General features: G+C 37.6%; 1 protein-coding gene across 3 annotated transcripts in view; it reads right to left on the bottom strand.

The window, feature by feature from the left end:
* LOC141915405 (uncharacterized protein C05D11.1-like) overlaps positions 1–20,206 on the bottom strand; it is a 184,920-nt gene that overhangs the window by 114,054 nt on the left and 50,660 nt on the right. For all 3 annotated transcript variants that reach the window (XM_074806919.1, XM_074806920.1, XM_074806918.1), the window contains exon 4: positions 14,721–14,930. In XM_074806919.1, the coding sequence (XP_074663020.1) occupies positions 14,721–14,930 (210 nt within the window). The remainder of the gene's footprint in view (positions 1–14,720; positions 14,931–20,206) is intronic.

The following is a 20,206-nucleotide window of genomic DNA, read 5'->3' as shown; positions in this document are numbered from 1 at the left end:
TTGTCAGTAGCTGGTATTGTGACAATTGTATGTCTTCTCATGGCAGGGCTAATTCTAGTAGGTGGGTCACTTGTACACCTAGGCACTGGCGGGCGCACAGCAGGAGCAGGATCATCTGCATCGGAATCAGCATCGTCATTCAGCGTATTTCCATGTACAACCATTGCTTTGATCACCGAGGTCAAAAAGTCCAACAGCTCCTCAGAGGCCTTGCGATACTTCTTGAACAGAATATGAGCATTTAGGAGTCCAAGATGAATCAAGTAATAAACCAATTTTTTGGGCCACTTCACGGTTTTTCGAGTGCACGGGTAATATTTGCCCATTTGATCAAGATGATCGACACCGGACATATATCTATTGTAATCCAAAATGCATTTTGGTTTTTGCACCTGATGTCCACCAGCATTCACATGATCTGCCTTTGAAGCATCATGTAGAGTAGTAATCATCTTCACAACCCTTTTATCTTTCAACATAAGAAACAGAATTTGTCCTTTGCGGCGAAATGCGACATCACCAACGCCAAGTTGATTTTCCTGATCTCTCAATGATTTTGGCATTCCCCTATTTACTCTGACAGTTCCACAGGTGTGGGTTTTCTTGGAAAACAGGTGGGTGGATACAGTGAGACTATTATAAAAATTATCCATATACACCTTATAGTTTTTTTGATACAAAGATGTCAGTACATCATCACAGATTTGTACATTGGACCGACCGAGACCACAGTATAAGCTATAGCCGTACACATATCCACTTTCAGATTCACAGAGAATATAACCCTTCATCCCGTATTTGATGGGTTTCTTGGGATTATAAACACGAAACAGCAAGCGGCCGCGCCACTTGAGCATGCCTTCATCCAGTGCGAGATGCTCAGTTGGTACATATATTGACATGAACTTCTGTTTGAAAAAATCATAGACTGGCCGCACTTTATATAATCGGTCATTATCATTTGCTGGCCTAGCATCATTATCATGAAAATGAAGAAACTTGCATATCAACAAAAATCTGTCTCTAGACATCACTGTTCCAAAGAAAGGTGTAGCAAACATGACATCGGTTGACCAGTACATATTTAGTGTTGGCTTTTTGATAATGCCGGTAAGAAAAAGCAGTGCGAGAAAGTGCCACATCTCTTTCTCGGTGACATCTTTCCAGCTGTGTACTCTAGATTTATCTTTCAGCTCAGTGTCCCTAATGTACTGTTCAGCGTACAAATTAGTTTCACGCACAAGAATTTCAATAAGTTCATCGGTAAAAAAAAGTCGAAAATAATCGAAAGGAGTCGCATCGACACCTATCTGAACCTGCATACCTGGCGTACCGGTAAATGGGTCAACATTTGGTTGTGTATCAACATCACTCCATCCTACATCTGAAGGATGCATGCCTCCAGGGGCATTTACAACATTAGCAGCACCTCTGCCCCTACCTCTCCCGCGTCCACGGCCCCGTGCACGGCCGCGAGGACCTCCACGTCCACGATTATTTTGTACAGCGACTGGGGCAGGTGGTTGAAAATTATCGTCACTAAAATCACTCGAATCAGGCTGTTCATCCTCACCTGAAGATCCCCCTGAATCTGCAGAAAAATGTTCTTCATTTTCCTCATCGAATAATTCCTCCTCTGAATCTGAATCAGCAAATAATTCATCGATTTGTTGATGATTTAGACGTTGACGGCGATTATTCATGGGCGCTGCCATTTTGTTTTCGATTGCCATTTTGTTGTCACACATTGCTATTCAACAGCGTCAAGCATCACAAAATCAATATAAATACACTACGAACATACATTACTGAATGCCGCTATATGTCTACGTGCACTTGGATTAATCATACAGCTCTAGTTAGTTTATGGTACAGACGCCAGAGACCGACACTTCCTAGTGTTTGGAAAACGTACATATACGTCCATAGCAGTTAATGTAATTTTTGATAAGACGTAGATATACGTCCACAGCAGTGAAAGTGTTAAGAGTTGGCCAAAACTAAACACGCCAAAGAGATGTAGCGGAGAAAAGCTGTTGTATCGACGAGGTATAAAAATAAAAGAAATTATCACTTTATTTCGGCCGCAGATTTCAACCATTTATCAATACTCTATTTTTCCTACAGTACATACCGATCATTGTCAAATGCACTAGGTATTTACTAAATAAAAGTATATAACACACTCCTATCCGTAAGCTGGATTCACTGTAAAGGAGGAATCAAGATTTATTAGAAGGCATATATTAGTTATTAACTGGTTCTGAATTCCAATGATCAGTCACAATTATCAACGATATTTTATTGATAAAAATGAAGATATTTATTGAAAATTTCGTTGAAAAAAGTTGTTTTCGTTCGAACAATTTTTTTTTTAATGAAAGGTTTTTCCTTCGAATAAACAGTTCGATTGAACAGAATCGTTTTCATTCAAATATCCAGTTGAATAAAATAGTTTTTGCTCAACAATTTCTTTTGTCGGAACAAAAAGTTTATCGTTTGAACAATAACATAGCATTTATTCCAACAAAATTTTTTGTTGGAACGAAGAAAAGTCTTCATTCGAACGAAAAGCATATCGTTCGATCGAACAAAATTGTTCGAACAAGTATATTGTTCGATCAAAGCGTTTTTGTTCCAACAAAATTTTGATGGAACTAAATGGTCTTTTCATTATAATGAGTAATCTTTATTCGAACAAAATAATCTTCTCACTCGAATACAAGGGTATCAGAACCTTGGCATTCTTTGTATCCAATATCCATATCATGTCTTTTAGGCTGAACCCCATCTTTCATGTTTCTGACCATCTACGGAACACAGATTGTTTAGGTCGTTTTGGAAATTTACTTGGTCCAGTATATTTTGGATTACTGTGTATATCATTTATCACAACAGTGAAGAGAAGAGGACCTAGGATACTACCTTGCGTGACTCCGCTAGTCAAATAAGACCATCTGGTCCAGTCGGCCATGGCTTCATTTAGGTCTATAGTGACTGTTTGTTGACCTTCCTTTTATAAAACCTTGTAGACCGTTGAACAGGATTCTAAGACTGTGCAGAAAACCCGTTACTGCTGCTTTGCAGCTTTATCTTATTAAATAACTTTTTTGAAATTGCCATATAAAATCTTTTTATAACAAATAAACGTTGAATATTTTATCATTTGGGGGTGCCCTTCAATTAATGCGGTCCCTTAAAAATTTCAAGCTCAAAATATTGGACTGAATATTTTTCGGAAAATAGATCAAATTTAGGTTAAGAAACGGAAAATATCAAAACTTTGGTGATTTACTGTTTTTTAAAACGGAAAATTTATCATTCTAGAAGATCTAGAACCATTTTTTGTATGTGGAGCTAAGAAAAAGGCCCTAAAAAAACATACTTGTTAGTATTTACGGTGGCAAGAAAGAGCCGTAAAATCGATTTTACCAATCTACTTATATTTTTCACGTAAGTAAGTATTCATTAACGAGGTATCTAACGAAATTAAAAGAGGAGCACGCTTATTCATAATTGCCACAGAAATAGTTCAAATGATGATTCACGATAATAAAGCATTCCTAATAAAACTTATTTCAATTATAAACTTCTTTCTCTGGTACAGACACCGTACGACAATATTAATGATACACGCTATTATTGAGAGTGCAAAATAGCACAGCATATACATCCACATGTATGTACATATATTACATACGTATCGATTACATACCAGCGCTGCTACGCGAACAGTGTTAAGGTAATAAACCGCAAATTCATCGTCAATAAACGAACTAATTAAGCTAATTAAGACAATAACAATTGAACAAGAGATCCACAGATGTTTATTTCTCGGGCGCAGTGAGTCACATGAAAAAATTGTGGGACCATTGAAACGTTGGTTGAATCAGATGTGGCACCAAAGGGATGTGCAAAATGAATTGTGGCAGTAAAGCGTACTGATAAACAGTTCAAAACATGCCATTTTGATCAGAAAGTAGGTCATAAGTCGGCCATCTTGAATCGGAGAAGTTCCCAGGACAATACAGTTCCTTTTCATATCATACAGATACCATAAAAATTTCTCAAATGGTTTTTCGAGTTATCCTGTATACGGGAAGTTTCTGCATTGAAAGTAGATGGAGTCGGCCATCTTGAATCAGAGCAGGCCCAAAAACAATTAGGTTTCACATAAGGTATATTTCGGTTGAGTTTTTTACTATGGTAAATATTATACATATTCTTATATTAGAATGTCAACATATGTTGATTAAAAGCATCGACCGCTAAAATTTGTGCGGTGATTTATACACAGCGATTGAGTGAATAAATTGATGACAGTTTTGCACTCTATTATGACAGTGTACCTTAACCTTTTCATCCTGTAAACTATATCATCAGTAATCGACATTATCAATAATTATTTACTTCATAAAATAAACGCTAAACCAAAAGAGAATCTAACAGTCTAATGTCAATCAGCGCAGCGCCGGGTTTTGGCCTCTTCGATTGTACGCATGTTGACGATGTAGCGTATCGATTGAATCTGAGGTTTTAGCACAATACAAGAGGTGGGGAGACGGATTCAAAACGACGAGCATCAAATTTAAAATAAACATATAATAAGACTCTTCAATGACTGGAAAATGATAATGTTAATCCTACAAAATGGCACATGAATATTCGAGCAGATTAATAGACCGTTAATGACAAGACAAATCCAAGCTAGGGCCACATTTACTAAGTTCGGGGTACTAAATTAGATAGCTGACTCAATTATAATCCTCACAATGAACAAACTTTAAGCGAACTAAGCACGGCACGAATGTCAAAATGAATTGCTCACCATTTTGTTACTCCCATAATTACGTCAGAGGCACCGAAATTCCTAGAATTTCCCGTATTCACGTCAGAAACACAAATATTGGTCAACGCAAGTTACTTATAGAAAGCGGAGAATTTCCGCTGTTTTTCGCGTTTTTATCGATGAATATTGCATCATCCTTTCAAAGCTTATTGGCCTGACCTCTGCGTATCTATTCTACTTGCTTCACGATAGAAGACAACCCAATAAGTATTACCACTAAAATTTGTGCCGCAATTTAACATACTTCTGGCAGACTGCCAACCAACAACCATAACATAACCCAAACACCAACAGCTCTGACATCGCAATGCTAAAAGAACAAGGAAAACTTCAGAACTCAAAGCAGCACAAAGCTAACATCATCAATCGGCAATTCCAGTCTGCATTCTCTTGTAAGACAAACCTCTCCAAGCCAGCAGTCGCGAGCACCAAAGGTGCGAAGCCCCTTATTGGGGGTTTGGGGACTTCCCCCACAAAAATTTTGAAATTTCAAGGTTTTTTGGCGCATCTGAGGCCCAATTTCCAATGACAAAATAAGACTGCTGCCACACGGTTGATCGTTCGTTGTTTGTTGGAAATATCGTTCGATAAACTGTGTATAAACCTCATTGTAAACTGTGTATAAACCTCATTGTAAAACTGATAATCCTTATCATAAGCTGAATTTAAAGTGTGTATTAACTCTGTTGTTAAGTCAGAAAAAGTCAATGTTTCTATTTTTGGTGCAATTAAACATAAGCATTAAGCAATGCTAAAAGAACAAGGAAAACTTCAGAACTCAAAGCAGCACAAAGCTAACATCATCAATCGGCAATTCCAGTCTGCATTCTCTTGTAAGACAAACCTCTCCAAGCCAGCAGTCGCGAGCACCAAAGGTGCGAAGCCCCTTATTGGGGGTTTGGGGACTTCCCCCACAAAAATTTTGAAATTTCAAGGTTTTTTGGCGCATCTGAGGCCCAATTTCCAATGACAAAATAAGACTGCTGCCACACGCTTGATCGTTCGTTGTTTGTTGGAAATATCGTTCGATAAACTGTGTATAAACCTCATTGTAAACTGTGTATAAACCTCATTGTAAAACTGATAATCCTTATCATAAGCTGAATTTAAAGTGTGTATTAACTCTATTGTTAAGTCAGAAAAAGTCAATGTTTCTATTTTTGGTGCAATTAAACAAGGTCAAAGAAACCTAGATGTAGTGCGTATTTTTGTTGAAACCATGACTGGTGAAAGAATTGCCGTCGATGCTATTGTTTATCCAGCTTTGGCATCTCCGTTAACAACGAATGTTGAATCGGCCGTTAATAGATACCCTTACCTTCAAGGTCTCAAACTAGCCAACACAACTGTCGATTCGGACTGCTTTGAAATTTCTGTACTGATTGGTGTTGACTATTATTGGTCGTTTGTGGGGGACCGGGTAATTCGTGGTACAGGTCCTACCGCTGTTTGGTCGAAGCTAGGGTACCTATTATCAGGTCCTTATATGAATGGGTGTGATTCTAACGCCCAAATAATGAGTGTCATTACTTCACATGACCAAGAAGATATTGATCTTGAGAATTATTGGAAATTAGAATCTATAGGCATTGCTGATGAGAAAGACACGGATATTTGTTTTTATGATAACTATTGTAAAAATAACATCGAATTCCAAGATGGCCGGTATATAGCCTGTTTACCTTGAAAATCTGATCACTTAAGGTTACCTGATAATTACAGTATATGTAGATCTAGAACAAGATCGATGGCTCGCAGATTAACATCTGAATCACTTATCAAGTATAACGAGATAATTCAGAAACAAATCGAAAGAGGTTTTATTGAATTGGTCGACGAGGAGGAAGTTTTGAATAAAAAGCCATGTCATTACATACCTCACCACGCAGTAGTTAAAGAGAGAGTTACAACACCGATTCGAATTGTCTATAATTGTAGTTGCAGAGCGAATGGTAAACCGAGTCTAAACAATTGTCTTCATAAAGGTCCTTGTTTGATTAATGGCCTTTGTTCCATTTTGAATCGATTTCGATTGCATAAATATGCTTTCTGTACAGATATTGAAAAAGCATTTTTACATGTGATTCTTCATGAAGACGACCGTGACTTTGTACGTTTCTTATGGCTCTCGGATCCCTCCGACCCAGAAAGTAAATTTCAGGTCTATCGATTTTAAGTAGTACTTTTTGGAGCAACTAGTTCGCCATTTATTCTAAGCGCTACATTGAAGTACCATTTAGAACAAAAACCTGGTAACGTATCAAATGACATGCGTAATAATATTTATGTCGACAATATTGATTCCGGTTCTGATTCTACCGAGTCTATCGTTTCTTATTTCGATATTTCCAGATCGCTATTACTGGACGCAGGTTTCAATTTACGAGAATGGATTACCAATTGTCCGGAACTTTACGATCTCGCCAAGAACAACAATGTTCTAAGTGAAACCCAAGTCGTCAAATTATTGGGTATCAATTGGAATTCGCAAATTGATACATTGAAATTGGCGACTCGTGAACTTCCAGTTAATATTGGTTTGTGTACAAAACGAGAGGTTACCAGAAACACGGCAAAGGTTTTTGATCCTCTCGGCTTTTTTAGTCCTGTATTAATAGCTGCCAAAATATTCATACAAAAAATTTGGAAAGGTAAATTTAATTTGGATGATCCCTTACCAGACGATTTAAGAGATGAATGGTTTGCTATCAATGCTAATTTGAAACGGATCTTCGATTCAGATTTAGCGCGTCGTTATTGTGAATCTGTAATTAGCAATCAGGAACAATGTGAGGTCCACATATTCGCTGACGCACGTAAAGCAGCTTATGGTGCTGTTGCATATTTGAAATATGGTGAAAATGTATCCTTAATCATGTCAAAAAATCGCGTGGCCCCGATTAAACCACGTAGTATACCAGAACTAGAATTATTGGCGGCACTAATCGCATCGCGATTGTCAAAATTTGTCGAAAATTCATTGAACGGATTAAGGTTAGATATTTACTTCTGGTCTGACAGTAAGAAAGTATTACATTGGTTATTCTCAAATAAGCAACTTCCTGTTTTTGTTTCTAACAGGGTAGCTGAAATTCGAAATCTTGTAAATATGGAGAATTGGCATTATTGTAACACTAAAGAAACACTACAGAAAATCCAGAAGATTTGATGACTAGAGGAGTATCAGCAGAAATGCTCCATAAATCGGTTTTGTGGTGGCACGGTCCTAATTTAATCGCCGGAATTTCTGGTTGTTATGAACCGTTTAATCAAGACCGCGCGTCCACTGACGTTTGTGTAAATAATGTTATGAGCGACAGATCAAATTGCTCAAGTTTTAAACAGTATTGATACCGTCATTGAAAATGATATCTCAGAGATAATCGATTTAGAGAGTTACAGCTCACTTAGCAAGTTACTAAGGGTAACAGCATACGTAAAACGCTTTGTAGATAGATGTATGAAACGTAACATTAACACTGATGAAATCGACGTGAATGAATTAGAAATAGCTGAAAAGTATTGGGTACTTAGTTGTCAGAAACGAGAGTTTGGGCAAATTATTAACAAACTAAATTCGAGATCGTCTAGTCTACCGGCAATTGCTAGACAATTGAAATTATTCGTAGACGAGGGTGGCATTTTGCGTTTGTCTGGGAGGATTCATAATGCACAATTGCCAAGTTCAACTAAGTTTCCAGCTTTATTGCCCAAGTTTTCACATTTCACTCGTTTGTATATACTCCATGCTCATTCTGTAATAATGCACGAAGGAGCAGAGGAGACTATTTGTTTCATTCGGGAAAGATTTTGGATTCCCAGTATACGTCAGCGTATTAAATCGATTTTACGTACATGCTTTGTTTATAAAATACTATCTGGACGTCCGTACAAACTTCCAGATTCAGCACCACTTCAAGCTGTAAGAGTGAATGAATCTCCCCCATTTGCAATATCGGGCATTGATTTTGCAGGACCGTTAAATGTAAAAAGCAATTTGGGCGGATTAATGAAGTCGTATATATGTCTCTTCACTTGTGCTGTGTCTCGGGCTATTCATTTAGAGCTCGTGCCCGACTTAGGCGTAGATTCATTCATTCAAGCTTTTCGTCGATTTTGTGGTCGTCGATCACTACCTAGAATTGTTATAAGCGACAACACATCAACATTCATTTGTGCATCTTATGAATTAGATAAATTATTCCGATCTCCTGAAATTAAGAATTTCATGGCTTCTAGACATATAGAATGGCGTTTTATCCCAAAAAGCGCCCCCTGGCATAGTGGGTTTTGGGAAAGACTTATTGGCATCGTAAAATTATGTCTTAAGAAAGCCTTGGGTCGTGCGCAAGTGAATTTCGATGAATTGCGAACTTTAATTGTTGAAAGTGAATCTGTAATTAATGACAGACCGCTAACTTTTGTTTCCTCGAGTTTTCCAGGTCTGGTTCCGTTAACGCCATCTCATTTATTGAATGGCCGACGTTTGACGACTTTGCCTCGTCATATCATCAATGAGGATGAATTGAATGACCCTGACTATGGTTTACACAGTTAAATGCACGCTACGCCCGCCGCACGCAAATAATAACACTTTTGGTGCAGATGGCAACACGAGTACTTAACAGCACTCAGAGAACGACACGTAACGTATGGTGATAACTGGGAAGTTATCAAAGTTGGCGATGTCGTCCAAATACATGCAGACTCGAAACGTATCAATTGGAAGTTAGCTGCAGTTGAAAGTTTGAATCGTGGACTGGATAATCGAGTTCGTTCGGCTGTAGTTCGCACAGCATCAGGTCGTACGTCACGACCGATTAATAAACTCTATCCACTGGAAATTCGTTCTGAATGTGAATTGTCTGAACAGACTTTTATAATTCCAAACGCGCGTGCGAATATGCCTGTGAAACGACGCAGCTCACGCAAAGCTGCTAAAATCGCGATGGAGCGTATTTCTCGCGGCCGGGAAGATGTTGGAAATATCGTTCGATAAACTGTGTATAAACCTCATTGTAAACTGTGTATAAACCTCATTGTAAAACTGATAATCCTTATCATAAGCTGAATTTAAAGTGTGTATTACCTCTATTGTTAAGTCAAAATGCTCTCCGTACTGGTCAAAATCATTGTTACTGTTTGTTATTGTGTCAAGGTATAAATACGTGTTCAGGAATAAATCTGGGTGCATTTCATATCATACGCTGGTCGTTGCTGGCTCCGTTGTTGGTATTTCGGTATCGAATCTTCGCTAGTCTGTACTTTCTACGACATTGTTTATGTCTTGAGTACATGCTAAGGATGACTCTGACGATATCCAAATCACTAGAACATGTTCATACTAAAATGAACAATAATTAGTAGAGTCCCAAGAGGAGCCCTATCTATAATCTTCCAATCTATCACTCAAGACAAACGCATTGTGCCTGAATTTAAACAATGACTACTCTTATTGAACATGTAGGCTATGCTTTGTTAGATGAATTGAAGCGCGACTGCCGATTCAAAATATAGATTTCCCGCACAGTGCTATTACGACCTAACTCTCAACTTCTCCCCTAGACCCTAACACCCACCACCTCCATAATTTTCTCAACAGATCTACATCAATCTCAAGAATGATAAATTGCCGATGGGCAAAGTGTGGTTTACCGTGAAAACTGGAGCCTGTTTGGCAAGGGCATTGTTTATGAAAAATCTTATTAATTCGTGAATTCAAAGTTCTATTATTTCATTTTATCTTTATGAAATAATTATTTTGTAGTCAAATCAAGGCCAAAAACACATTTGTTTATGGTCCACATCCAAAATTTATTTTGGAAACAATATTTGAATAAAATTCATATGATCTCACAAATCAGAGGGTGGCTAAATAGTCTTGACCATCTTTTCCAATGTATGGCCGTAGAAGCTTCGAAACATACCGGTACCGTAATTAAAAATCGGCCTATGTCAGTAGATCGTTTTAATACCACTAAAAAATTCAGACCTCGACCAATACCTATAGTTTGCTGCTAAGTATTTTCAGGTCACAGGAAATAACAATTTATTACAAATTCTATCAAGCAGAAAACACACCGCTCATCTTCTGCTGATGAAATGTCAAAACGTGCACGCACTTGCAAACAGTGTTATTACAGTATCACTAAATAGTAGTGTGACCCTTGTCTATTTAAGGTGTATTTTCTATTGAGGTAGATAGGATTAGTTCACTTATATAATCTACAATATATAGTAATAGCTAAAGGATACATACTTGGTATATTTTTCCGGGAATTTGTATCTAACCCGGTATTTGCAATCTTGGGTGGGAAACTGCTGTTCTCCTTTTGGTGAGTTCTCCGTTTGGCCGTATTCTCAAAATTCGATGGTTGGGGCGCAGCTTTGCAGTATCAGCTGATTAGTCTTTTTAGGCATGGTACTATGTTTTGTATAGGTACATTTCATTAATTCTGGGTTTTCAATAATCTTCATAAATTTCTAAGATTTTCCAATTAGTTACTTTTATTCTTTCATCACAGAACCTACACTTGGTGGTATATTTGATATGTATTTCATCATTTTTAGTTTGAACTATTTTACTATTTCTGAGTGCTACTTAGATTTCTCCGAATTTGAAGGCCATGTGACATCCTGTTAGACTGGGATGAGAGTTGTTTTTTGGAACTTGAAACATCAGCAGGGGTTGCCACACAGCTTCCCGCTATTTTAGTTTTATTCCTATCAAAGGATTAACTAATTCTTAATCGCTGCACTGAATTCAATTTGATTTGTCATGGATTTTTGAAAGGATTTTCATTCATCGTTGTTAGCTGGATTACTGAAGATGGAAATTCCGTTATCAAGTGAAGTATTTTTCTACAAGAGAAGTTTTGCAATAGCAACAATTCTTTTATAATAGCAGTTTTAGTTAGATAATTTATATATAACTGCGAATTTATATCAGTAGTAAAGATATGCGACTACTAAAATCATACTTTTTCTACAATACTCATGTAGAGATTTGCAAGTTTTATGGAGTTTATTCCGATTTGAAAAGCGATCTGAATTTCGTGATCATCGTCATATACAGAAGATCGATTTGTTCATTCATCGTCTACAACTAGACTATTGGTTCAACTAAACAGGTTCGTAATTCGTTTCAACTACTATTGGGTTATCGTACTGGTACTATTTCCGTGTATTTTGGCGTTGATTAGTTGGTGATCAGGACAGAACTTTAATCTTCCGTATTTCCAAATTCCGTTATTACTCAAGGAGCAACGTGTTACGGTTTGACAGCGCGATTGTATTTGGACACTGTTGAGTATCTTTAATTCAAATATCTTTAATTCAAATATCTTAATTCAAAATTTAATTCAATTGTTCTTAGATAAAATTATTCAGGAAATAATGCAACAATCAAAGTTTATATTTTGTAACTAGTTGGGTTAATTTTGAGATGATATTTGGTCACACAATACGGTTGGGATTGGTATAACTTGGGTGAAATATGGTTCGGTTTAGTGATTGGTTTTAGATAATATTTCATTGCTCTATTACTTATCATCTTAATAAACGTATATATATATATATATTGTATTTCATTGTTAGAGTTCGTTGTGATTCGAATTCATTTTTTTTAAGTTTCTGGCCCCCCACGCACACACGTTGCCAATACCATATGGAAGTGCATTACAGTAGTGTTTACTGTAGTAGTACGAGCGTGTGTGTGTGCAGTAGTCTAATGATTAGTGCTCACTCGCACGTGGAGGCCATGTGTGAAACACAAACCAACTAGTTTCAGTAGAGTAGGACTATTTGAAGCCATCGTGTGTCTAGTACAGATAACCCACAGGCCATACTTTAGGGCGACTCATCAAAGGACTTTTTGCTGATCGACAGATAATAGCATCTGTACTGAATAGCGAAGCTTGAGACTATGACATTGATGGATTAACCTCAGTATTTTCTGGAGTTTCTCATATTTCCTACTGACCACACTAACCTCATTAGATTACAGATGTTTATCCTTTTTTCACTTCAAGTGTTTGTTCCCAACAGCTGACAGCTGATACGGATTACACATAAGGATTTAGCCTACATATAAATTGGACAACGGCATTTGTCTACGGAATAAGTGAAAATACGGATTATAGAGTACGAATTAGAATTTTAAAGGGAATGACGTTACTGAAAAACGGGACAAATTAATTCATACCAAATAAGCACTTATACGGTTTAACTGGTGCATGAGTGTTGGAGGAGATATATACTAGGCGATTCAACAAAATCATTGTTAAAATCACCAAGTGTGTCATGGTCGAGCTATTTTGAGGGGCAGTTCTATTTTCAACAAGAGGTCCATGGACATTGAGACTTAGTCGATATAATCGGAAGTTCCATTTTGGGAAAAGGAATAAGTCACACATCGCTAGGCAGTCAATAAAAAGGATGACTCTGACAATATCCAAATCACCAGGGCATATTCATACTAAATCCACTTGTCAATGAATAGTTGAGAGTCCAAAAAGGAGCCTCTTATAATCTTCTTATCTATCACTCACGACAAGCACATAGTGCCTAAAATAAAAACAATGATCAATTTTATTGAGCACGTAGGCTATGCTTTGTTGGATGAACTGAAATGCAGATTCTATATATCGATTTCCCAAGCAGCATTATAACATTTGTATATATTTTAGATTAGTTGAACATGCGCAGACAGTGGGTCTAGAGAACAACGATGTTTCGCAATGATGTTAAAAAGATTTCAGAGATCGTAGCACCGATTTTATAAGACACTTTTACGATCAGTTCATTGAGTGTGCAACAATCTAAACTCTTAACTTTTCCCTAACCCGCCATCAATTTCTCAAGGAATTTACAGCAATCTCAAGAATGATAAAAATAGACCTCCAAACGCAGAAATCCGCATTTCCATATAAGATTTTCATCCCTGATGATCCTAGGTGACATACTTCAGTAGTTATAGATGTTTATGATTACGCACTTTCGATGGCTGCAGCAGACAGACACGTCAAAATATATATGCACCTGACTAATGTCGAATGGGGGCATAATACTAAGACTCCATCGGGTAATGATATAAACTACCGTATTTTCCGGCCAATAAGCCGAGGGCAGTTTTTTAGCCTAAAATACATGGATTTCATAAAGCTTCGCCCAATAAGCCGAGGCCCTTCATCAGAGATTTTTATTCACTGATTTGTCAATTAGTTCGTCTTAATTGACGATTTAAGAGGCTGACAGTAGCGCCCGCCGATGTGTGAGAGTGCTGTGTATACTATCATCGCCGAGTGACTGTGCTATATATAGACTCACTCAGCTGATTACTATACACACAGCCATACACGCAGTACGCGGCTCACTGCTGATTTGCATATATACTAATGTATGAACTGACACGTGGTAGTACGATGAACTCGCGCGTTATATAAATGTATACCATTGCCGCTGTGCGGTGATGGAACAATCAAAGTAAAAATAAAATAGTTCAAAATAGATTATAATTGGTAGTAAATAATGACCTCAAATAAATATCGACCACTTTTCTTGATTTTGACGATCATTGAGAGCATTAGAGTGGCATCGATCGGGAAGTGATTTTTTATGTCAGATCGTATCCGCCCAATAAGCCGATCACGATATTTTGGGTAAAAATCTGAGGCTAGAAAATCGGCTTATTGGCCGGAAAATACGGTACTCAAGTGCCAGACCACTAAAACTAAGGTAATTCCTTGATAAGAGCACCTCATGGTCAACTATATCAAATGTGATCAAACGCTATCAATGTGATTGTTTTCAAATTGTGGCAAAAATTGAAACATAGTTTAATCATCATTGATGATGGTGGTTCTAATGTTACCTTTGCATGGCTAGTGCTTCCTCGCAGATTTTGCATGATGCCACCTGTTTCTGATTTATATCCGCAATCACCTGGATACATTTCCCGCAGCATGTTTAAGTAGACAATACTCTCCCCTTCGTTTTCCCGTGCTTGCATTTCACAATAAACAACACCTGCATCCTCTCCATCTCCATTGATATGATGAACTTCAGTTACATATCCGGACTCCTATCATAATCATGAAAATAAATGTCAGTGACAGAGTGAAAAGAATAATATCATGGGACTTGGAGGCAAGGGACACCATGCCAATTTGAAAAAATGCTTGACAACCTGATATTTTGATAACCAAGGTCCTTCAGAACAACCAATTAACTCAGACACAATCATTAAGCAAAATCAAACCCCATAAATGTGTGGTGAGTTTGTAGCAGACAAAGAGTTTGTAAATAACCGTTTTTGTGTCGCATACGAAAAAAGTGCTGGGGCAGATTAGAGCGGCTTGAGCAGTGATAGGCAGGGCAGATAGAGGCGGCTTGAGTGCTAATGGGTTAACATGATGTTTTTACTTTAAATCTGAATCACAGTAAATACTTTGACGTTTATAACAAAAGTGAACATTGTATTGTCCAATGTGGACATTGAAAGTGGTGTATTGGTATTAAAACAGTTGCAGCAGTCAATAGTCATTTTTCGAGGATGCATGCTTTTATTTAAAGGCCCTATGTAGTTCCAGGTATTCCAATCGATTCAGGCATTCAATCATTCCTTCTATTCTACTTCACTTCGTACTAATGTAGCAAAAATAATATACATGTATACTTTTAATTGTGCTTTTGTTTTAATTCACCATTAATTTATTATTACTCCCACAATCATTTAGACATCTGTCAACTTGACACCTGTGATAACTGTTTGTTTTATAATTAGTTGTGTGCTGAAACATGACTGTCAACTGATGGTAAAATTTCATAGAATTTTCTGAAGAATCATTGCTGCCCGTCATTGCTGTCGTCGCGAGAATTAGTTTCTTTTTCCGACCTTTTGGAATTGCCCGTTTTTCATCCCTGAATAAATGAATGACCCCTTATACTGATTTTTAAGACCTCAATACGGATTTTAGAACGTCTTCTGGTTTGAAAATGGGGACTACTGGAATATTTTTCAAAATACTGATAAAGTTCGACATGTTGAGTCAGAGACTAGTCTTGGAGCCTGACACAACCTGCAGGCAAATTCCCAAGCTACTCATTGTGAGGATGTTATTACAGGATGAGCTGGATGGCAAAACGTTGGATTCAAGGATGAGGGAATTAATAAACCCATCAATCTCTATATTCTCGTGATAAAGGAGTTATCAGAATGGAGGACATCAAGATGTTGTCCGACCTAACCTCTGTGGTCACAGAACTGACACAAATGGATAGCGCCCACTGTAGATGCCATTTGAAATAAACAGGCGTGTAGTTCTACCTGCAAAAGAAATTGGTATTGGATGTACGCTATTGAACAAACAATTTTGAATATATATTTGCTTGTATTCACCACAAAATATATGTGTACAATGATATTTCCATGTTCATTGGGGAAGCAATAAATGACCAAAACACTTAGTTCTCTTCAAACTATGCATAAATTAGTAAGATAGGCTTAGTTTTGTCATTGATTGCCTGACTGGCTTCGATTAAAACATTGACATACAAAAAGTAAAAGTACAGTTTCCAGCGGAAGGTTATAGACAACCAAATGACAGAAAACAAGGTTATGAGAAGAAAGATTTGCAAGGATCGCATAATCAAAATTGCAACAAAAATTCTAATGGCCAATCAGGCAGCATGGAACCTACAATGGCTCTCGTCTTAAGGAAGCATTCTGTTGAAGCTACTCGTTACACATTTACTGTGGATAGGCACAGTAATACCCCCAGGGTTCGAATTTGACAATGGTAATCAACGGCTTTTGCCGACAATGTATTAGTAAATAACCGTTGATGTATTTTTGTACCGACGGCTTCAAAATGCCGTCTATTAAATTTCTTTTAAATGCCGTTGACAATTTCAATCACTGACACCAGATTTTGTAATCAAAATTCTGTAAAAATTCTGAAAAGTTTGACATGAAATCCAAAGTTACAGCGGCTGATACCTAAACTGTATACCGTACGGTATTGCCACCTTGCAAAATTCTTGTACCCAGCACCAACAACTATTTCAGCGCTGCCACCTAACAAAAACCACTGCTATTAACATGAATTTTTATCTGAATTTTAAAACCTCCAATACATGTAGGCTTAATATTCATTCCTTCAGTAGTTACGATCAATTTAATAGTTATGCACAGTGCCATATTCTTTCTTCCAGAAATTATAGATTGATTTGATATACATTTAAATGTTTAAGTCGAGTAACAAAATAACATTGACTCCCATTTAGTTTTTAATTTTCATGGAATACATAATTAACTGGTTATTGTTTTCAAGATAGGAACTTGCTGTGGTGAGAGCTAGACTTGCTGTGGATCGCTTCCCCCTTCCACAGCAAGTCTGAAAGTAACTTGCTGTGGATGACAAATTCTGAAATTCGAACCCTGCACTCCAAGGAAGCTTATGATCTTCAATCCTTATGGCATCCTATAACAAAAGAATGGGGCTTGAACAATATACTAAAGTATATACTGGCATGAAATCTGCGAATTCTGTGAAAAAGTGGCACTAAAACAATTAGCGGTCAAGGATAAGATAGGATGCCAAAGAGGAAACTTTATTTTAGAAATGCCATAGGAGCCTAATGATAAATGAAACAATTGAAGACATGCAAAATTCAATATGGGCAATACTATTTCCTTCCACTGAAACCCTGGTTTAGTTTGCCTGGCAACTGCTGCTGGTATAAGTCTGTCATAGTATAATATTACCACCATCCATTGTGCGAGCATGCTGTAGATATAAAGGGGTACAAGCGAGGCTGCCATTCTTATGTTAGCCTAAACTCTCCTAATTCCGCAAAAAACCCCATATCCCAATTCCGAAATCCTATTGCAATCGTCTTATCTATCCACTTTTCAACAACTAGAGGACCAAAGATCCTGTGCTCTCGACGTCCAGTTTTTTAAAATAATATTATTGAAAACATATTACATCGTCCATTCAACTACTCTTTCAATTATGCAGATCTGCTCACCTATTGCCCTGGGAAACTGGAACCTCAGACAGTGGTAGGCAGGAACAAACATGTCAGATCGATTTGTTTTACCTTATACTTTAGAGTGAGATATGCCATGGCCGCTTATAGTACAAAAAGATCTATAGACCAGTGTGTATCACGTTCAAAGACTTTTCAATACAACAAATTCAATGAGAATCTATGATAAAGATAACTTTCTTCAAAAAACTTATTTCACTGTATGACTAAGGGTCCAGGGACACCATGCCCACTTGGGAAGTGGTTCCAAATGCTTAACAATGCAACAATTTCAATATTCAACGCCCCCTGGTGACCATATACAAAAACCAATGACCTTAAAACTCACCACAATCATAGAACATGTCAGCAGCTACGATTTTGTAATTGATTGTGATAACAAAATATGGCTCGTTACCAATTAAATATGGAAATACTATGTTATTCTACTATTCAACCACCCCTGGTGACCATATTCAAAACCCACTGACCTTGAAACTCACCACAATGATAGAACATGTCACGAACTATAACTTTGTAATTGATCATGGTAACAAAATATGCCTAGGTACCAATATAATAAGGAAATACTAAGTTATTCTACTATTCAGCACCCCTGGTGACCATATAGAATAACTAATGGCCTTAAAACTTGCCACAATCATAGATGATGTCATGAGCTACAACTTTGCAATTGATTGTGGTTACAAAATATGCATTGATACGAATATAATACAGAAATACTAAGATATTGTATTATTCAACGCCCCCTGGAGGCCATATACAAAAACCATTGATCTTGAAACTCACCACAATCACAGAACACGTTATGAGCTACAAGTTTCTAATTGATTGTGGTGACAAAATACGCTTAGGTATCAATATATTGTGGAAAAACTTTTTCCCACCTACGAATGAGTACTGATGACACCAAGATGGCCGCCAATCGCGTCATAATTGGCTGATCAAAAATACCTGTCTCAGGTATAAAAGATCCCTTTTCAAAGAATACCCATCACAAATTGCAATGACAATTGGCTAACCAGTAGGGAGCTACAGGACTCAGAATTCGGGCCAAAATTGACATTTTTGGGCACTAAAAAAGGTCATAGGACGGTCATCATGAGTCCGATCGACCCAATTTTTGTTATGCTGATGGGCCCTGGGGGGATTCACATACATCCGAAAGATCAAGGTAATTGATCAAAGCGTCTTCAAAATTTCCCTCAAAAAGTTCAAAAATGTGTAAAAAGTGTTGTTTTTTGCGAACAACAATGGCTGCAGTTTTTGGGCTGAAGATGTGTCTAGGGGAGATACATGTGTAACCCAAATATCAAGACATTACATTGAAGCGTCTTCAAAACTTCCCAGAATAACTGGATTCCGTCTACGCACGGACGAACGGACGAACGCAATAGCCTGCTGGGACTAAAGTTCCAAGTGGGCTAAAAAACGCGCGTATTCATAATACGCGCGGTAATAGGAACATATGCTGTCACTGTAACGTAAGCTGTGTGAGACACTAGTGATCTGCCAGCGCGCCTTGTCACGCGTAGTATACACACCGATATGGCAAGACACCGACTGTTGCTATGCAATACATCTACAGTAAATGAATAAACGCATGCCACACTGCCATACAACTCGGCGATACTTTCCGTATAACTGTTTTAAGTAATATTGTCTGCCAACCTTTCAAATTTTAAGACTCCCACTGACTTTCCCAGCACAAAGCAAGGGATTTAAGACTGCTACGGTACTGACCCTTGGTGCAAAGTGCCTGTTCATACCAATGCAGCGGTCAATGACAATCCTGTACCCCCCCTGTCAGACATCGACGCCTATTCGACGTCATATCCATGACGAAAGTAATCTCTAGAAAAGATCATTGTCATGACGACCAACTTTTCAATTTAAGCCAATTCGTGTCAAAGAGTAAATCGGTAAGACGTCTTTGCGTGTCGTTATGATTTCCGATGTCTGTCATATTGAAATTTCTGAAACATCATTTAATAAATTCAAATAATAAAGATTGTTCTGCGGTCTGAGACAGAGAAACGTTCTGCAGATGATAGCTACGGTGTTTTCTTAACCGGAAATATGGCGACGCGCACCTCGAACTCGGCGATGCTACAGCAGCAGGATTCTTCATCAAAGTAAGTTATTATGAGATGATAAAAACTCCCAAAAAATAAAAAGCGATAATTGTAATAATCTTTAATGCACACTATACGTGTTTGTTGAATCAGTATATAAGCATTTCGGCTGGAAAAAAGGCAGATGAAAGAGTTGCGCAATTCCGTGAACTTCGTTGACGTTATCAAG

Source organism: Tubulanus polymorphus, chromosome 1 (assembly GCF_964204645.1).
Source record: "Tubulanus polymorphus chromosome 1, tnTubPoly1.2, whole genome shotgun sequence".
Taxonomy (NCBI): Eukaryota; Metazoa; Nemertea; class Palaeonemertea; order Tubulaniformes; family Tubulanidae; genus Tubulanus; species Tubulanus polymorphus.
Note: the sequence above shows the minus strand (reverse complement) of the source record. Positions and strands in the feature narration are given on the sequence as shown.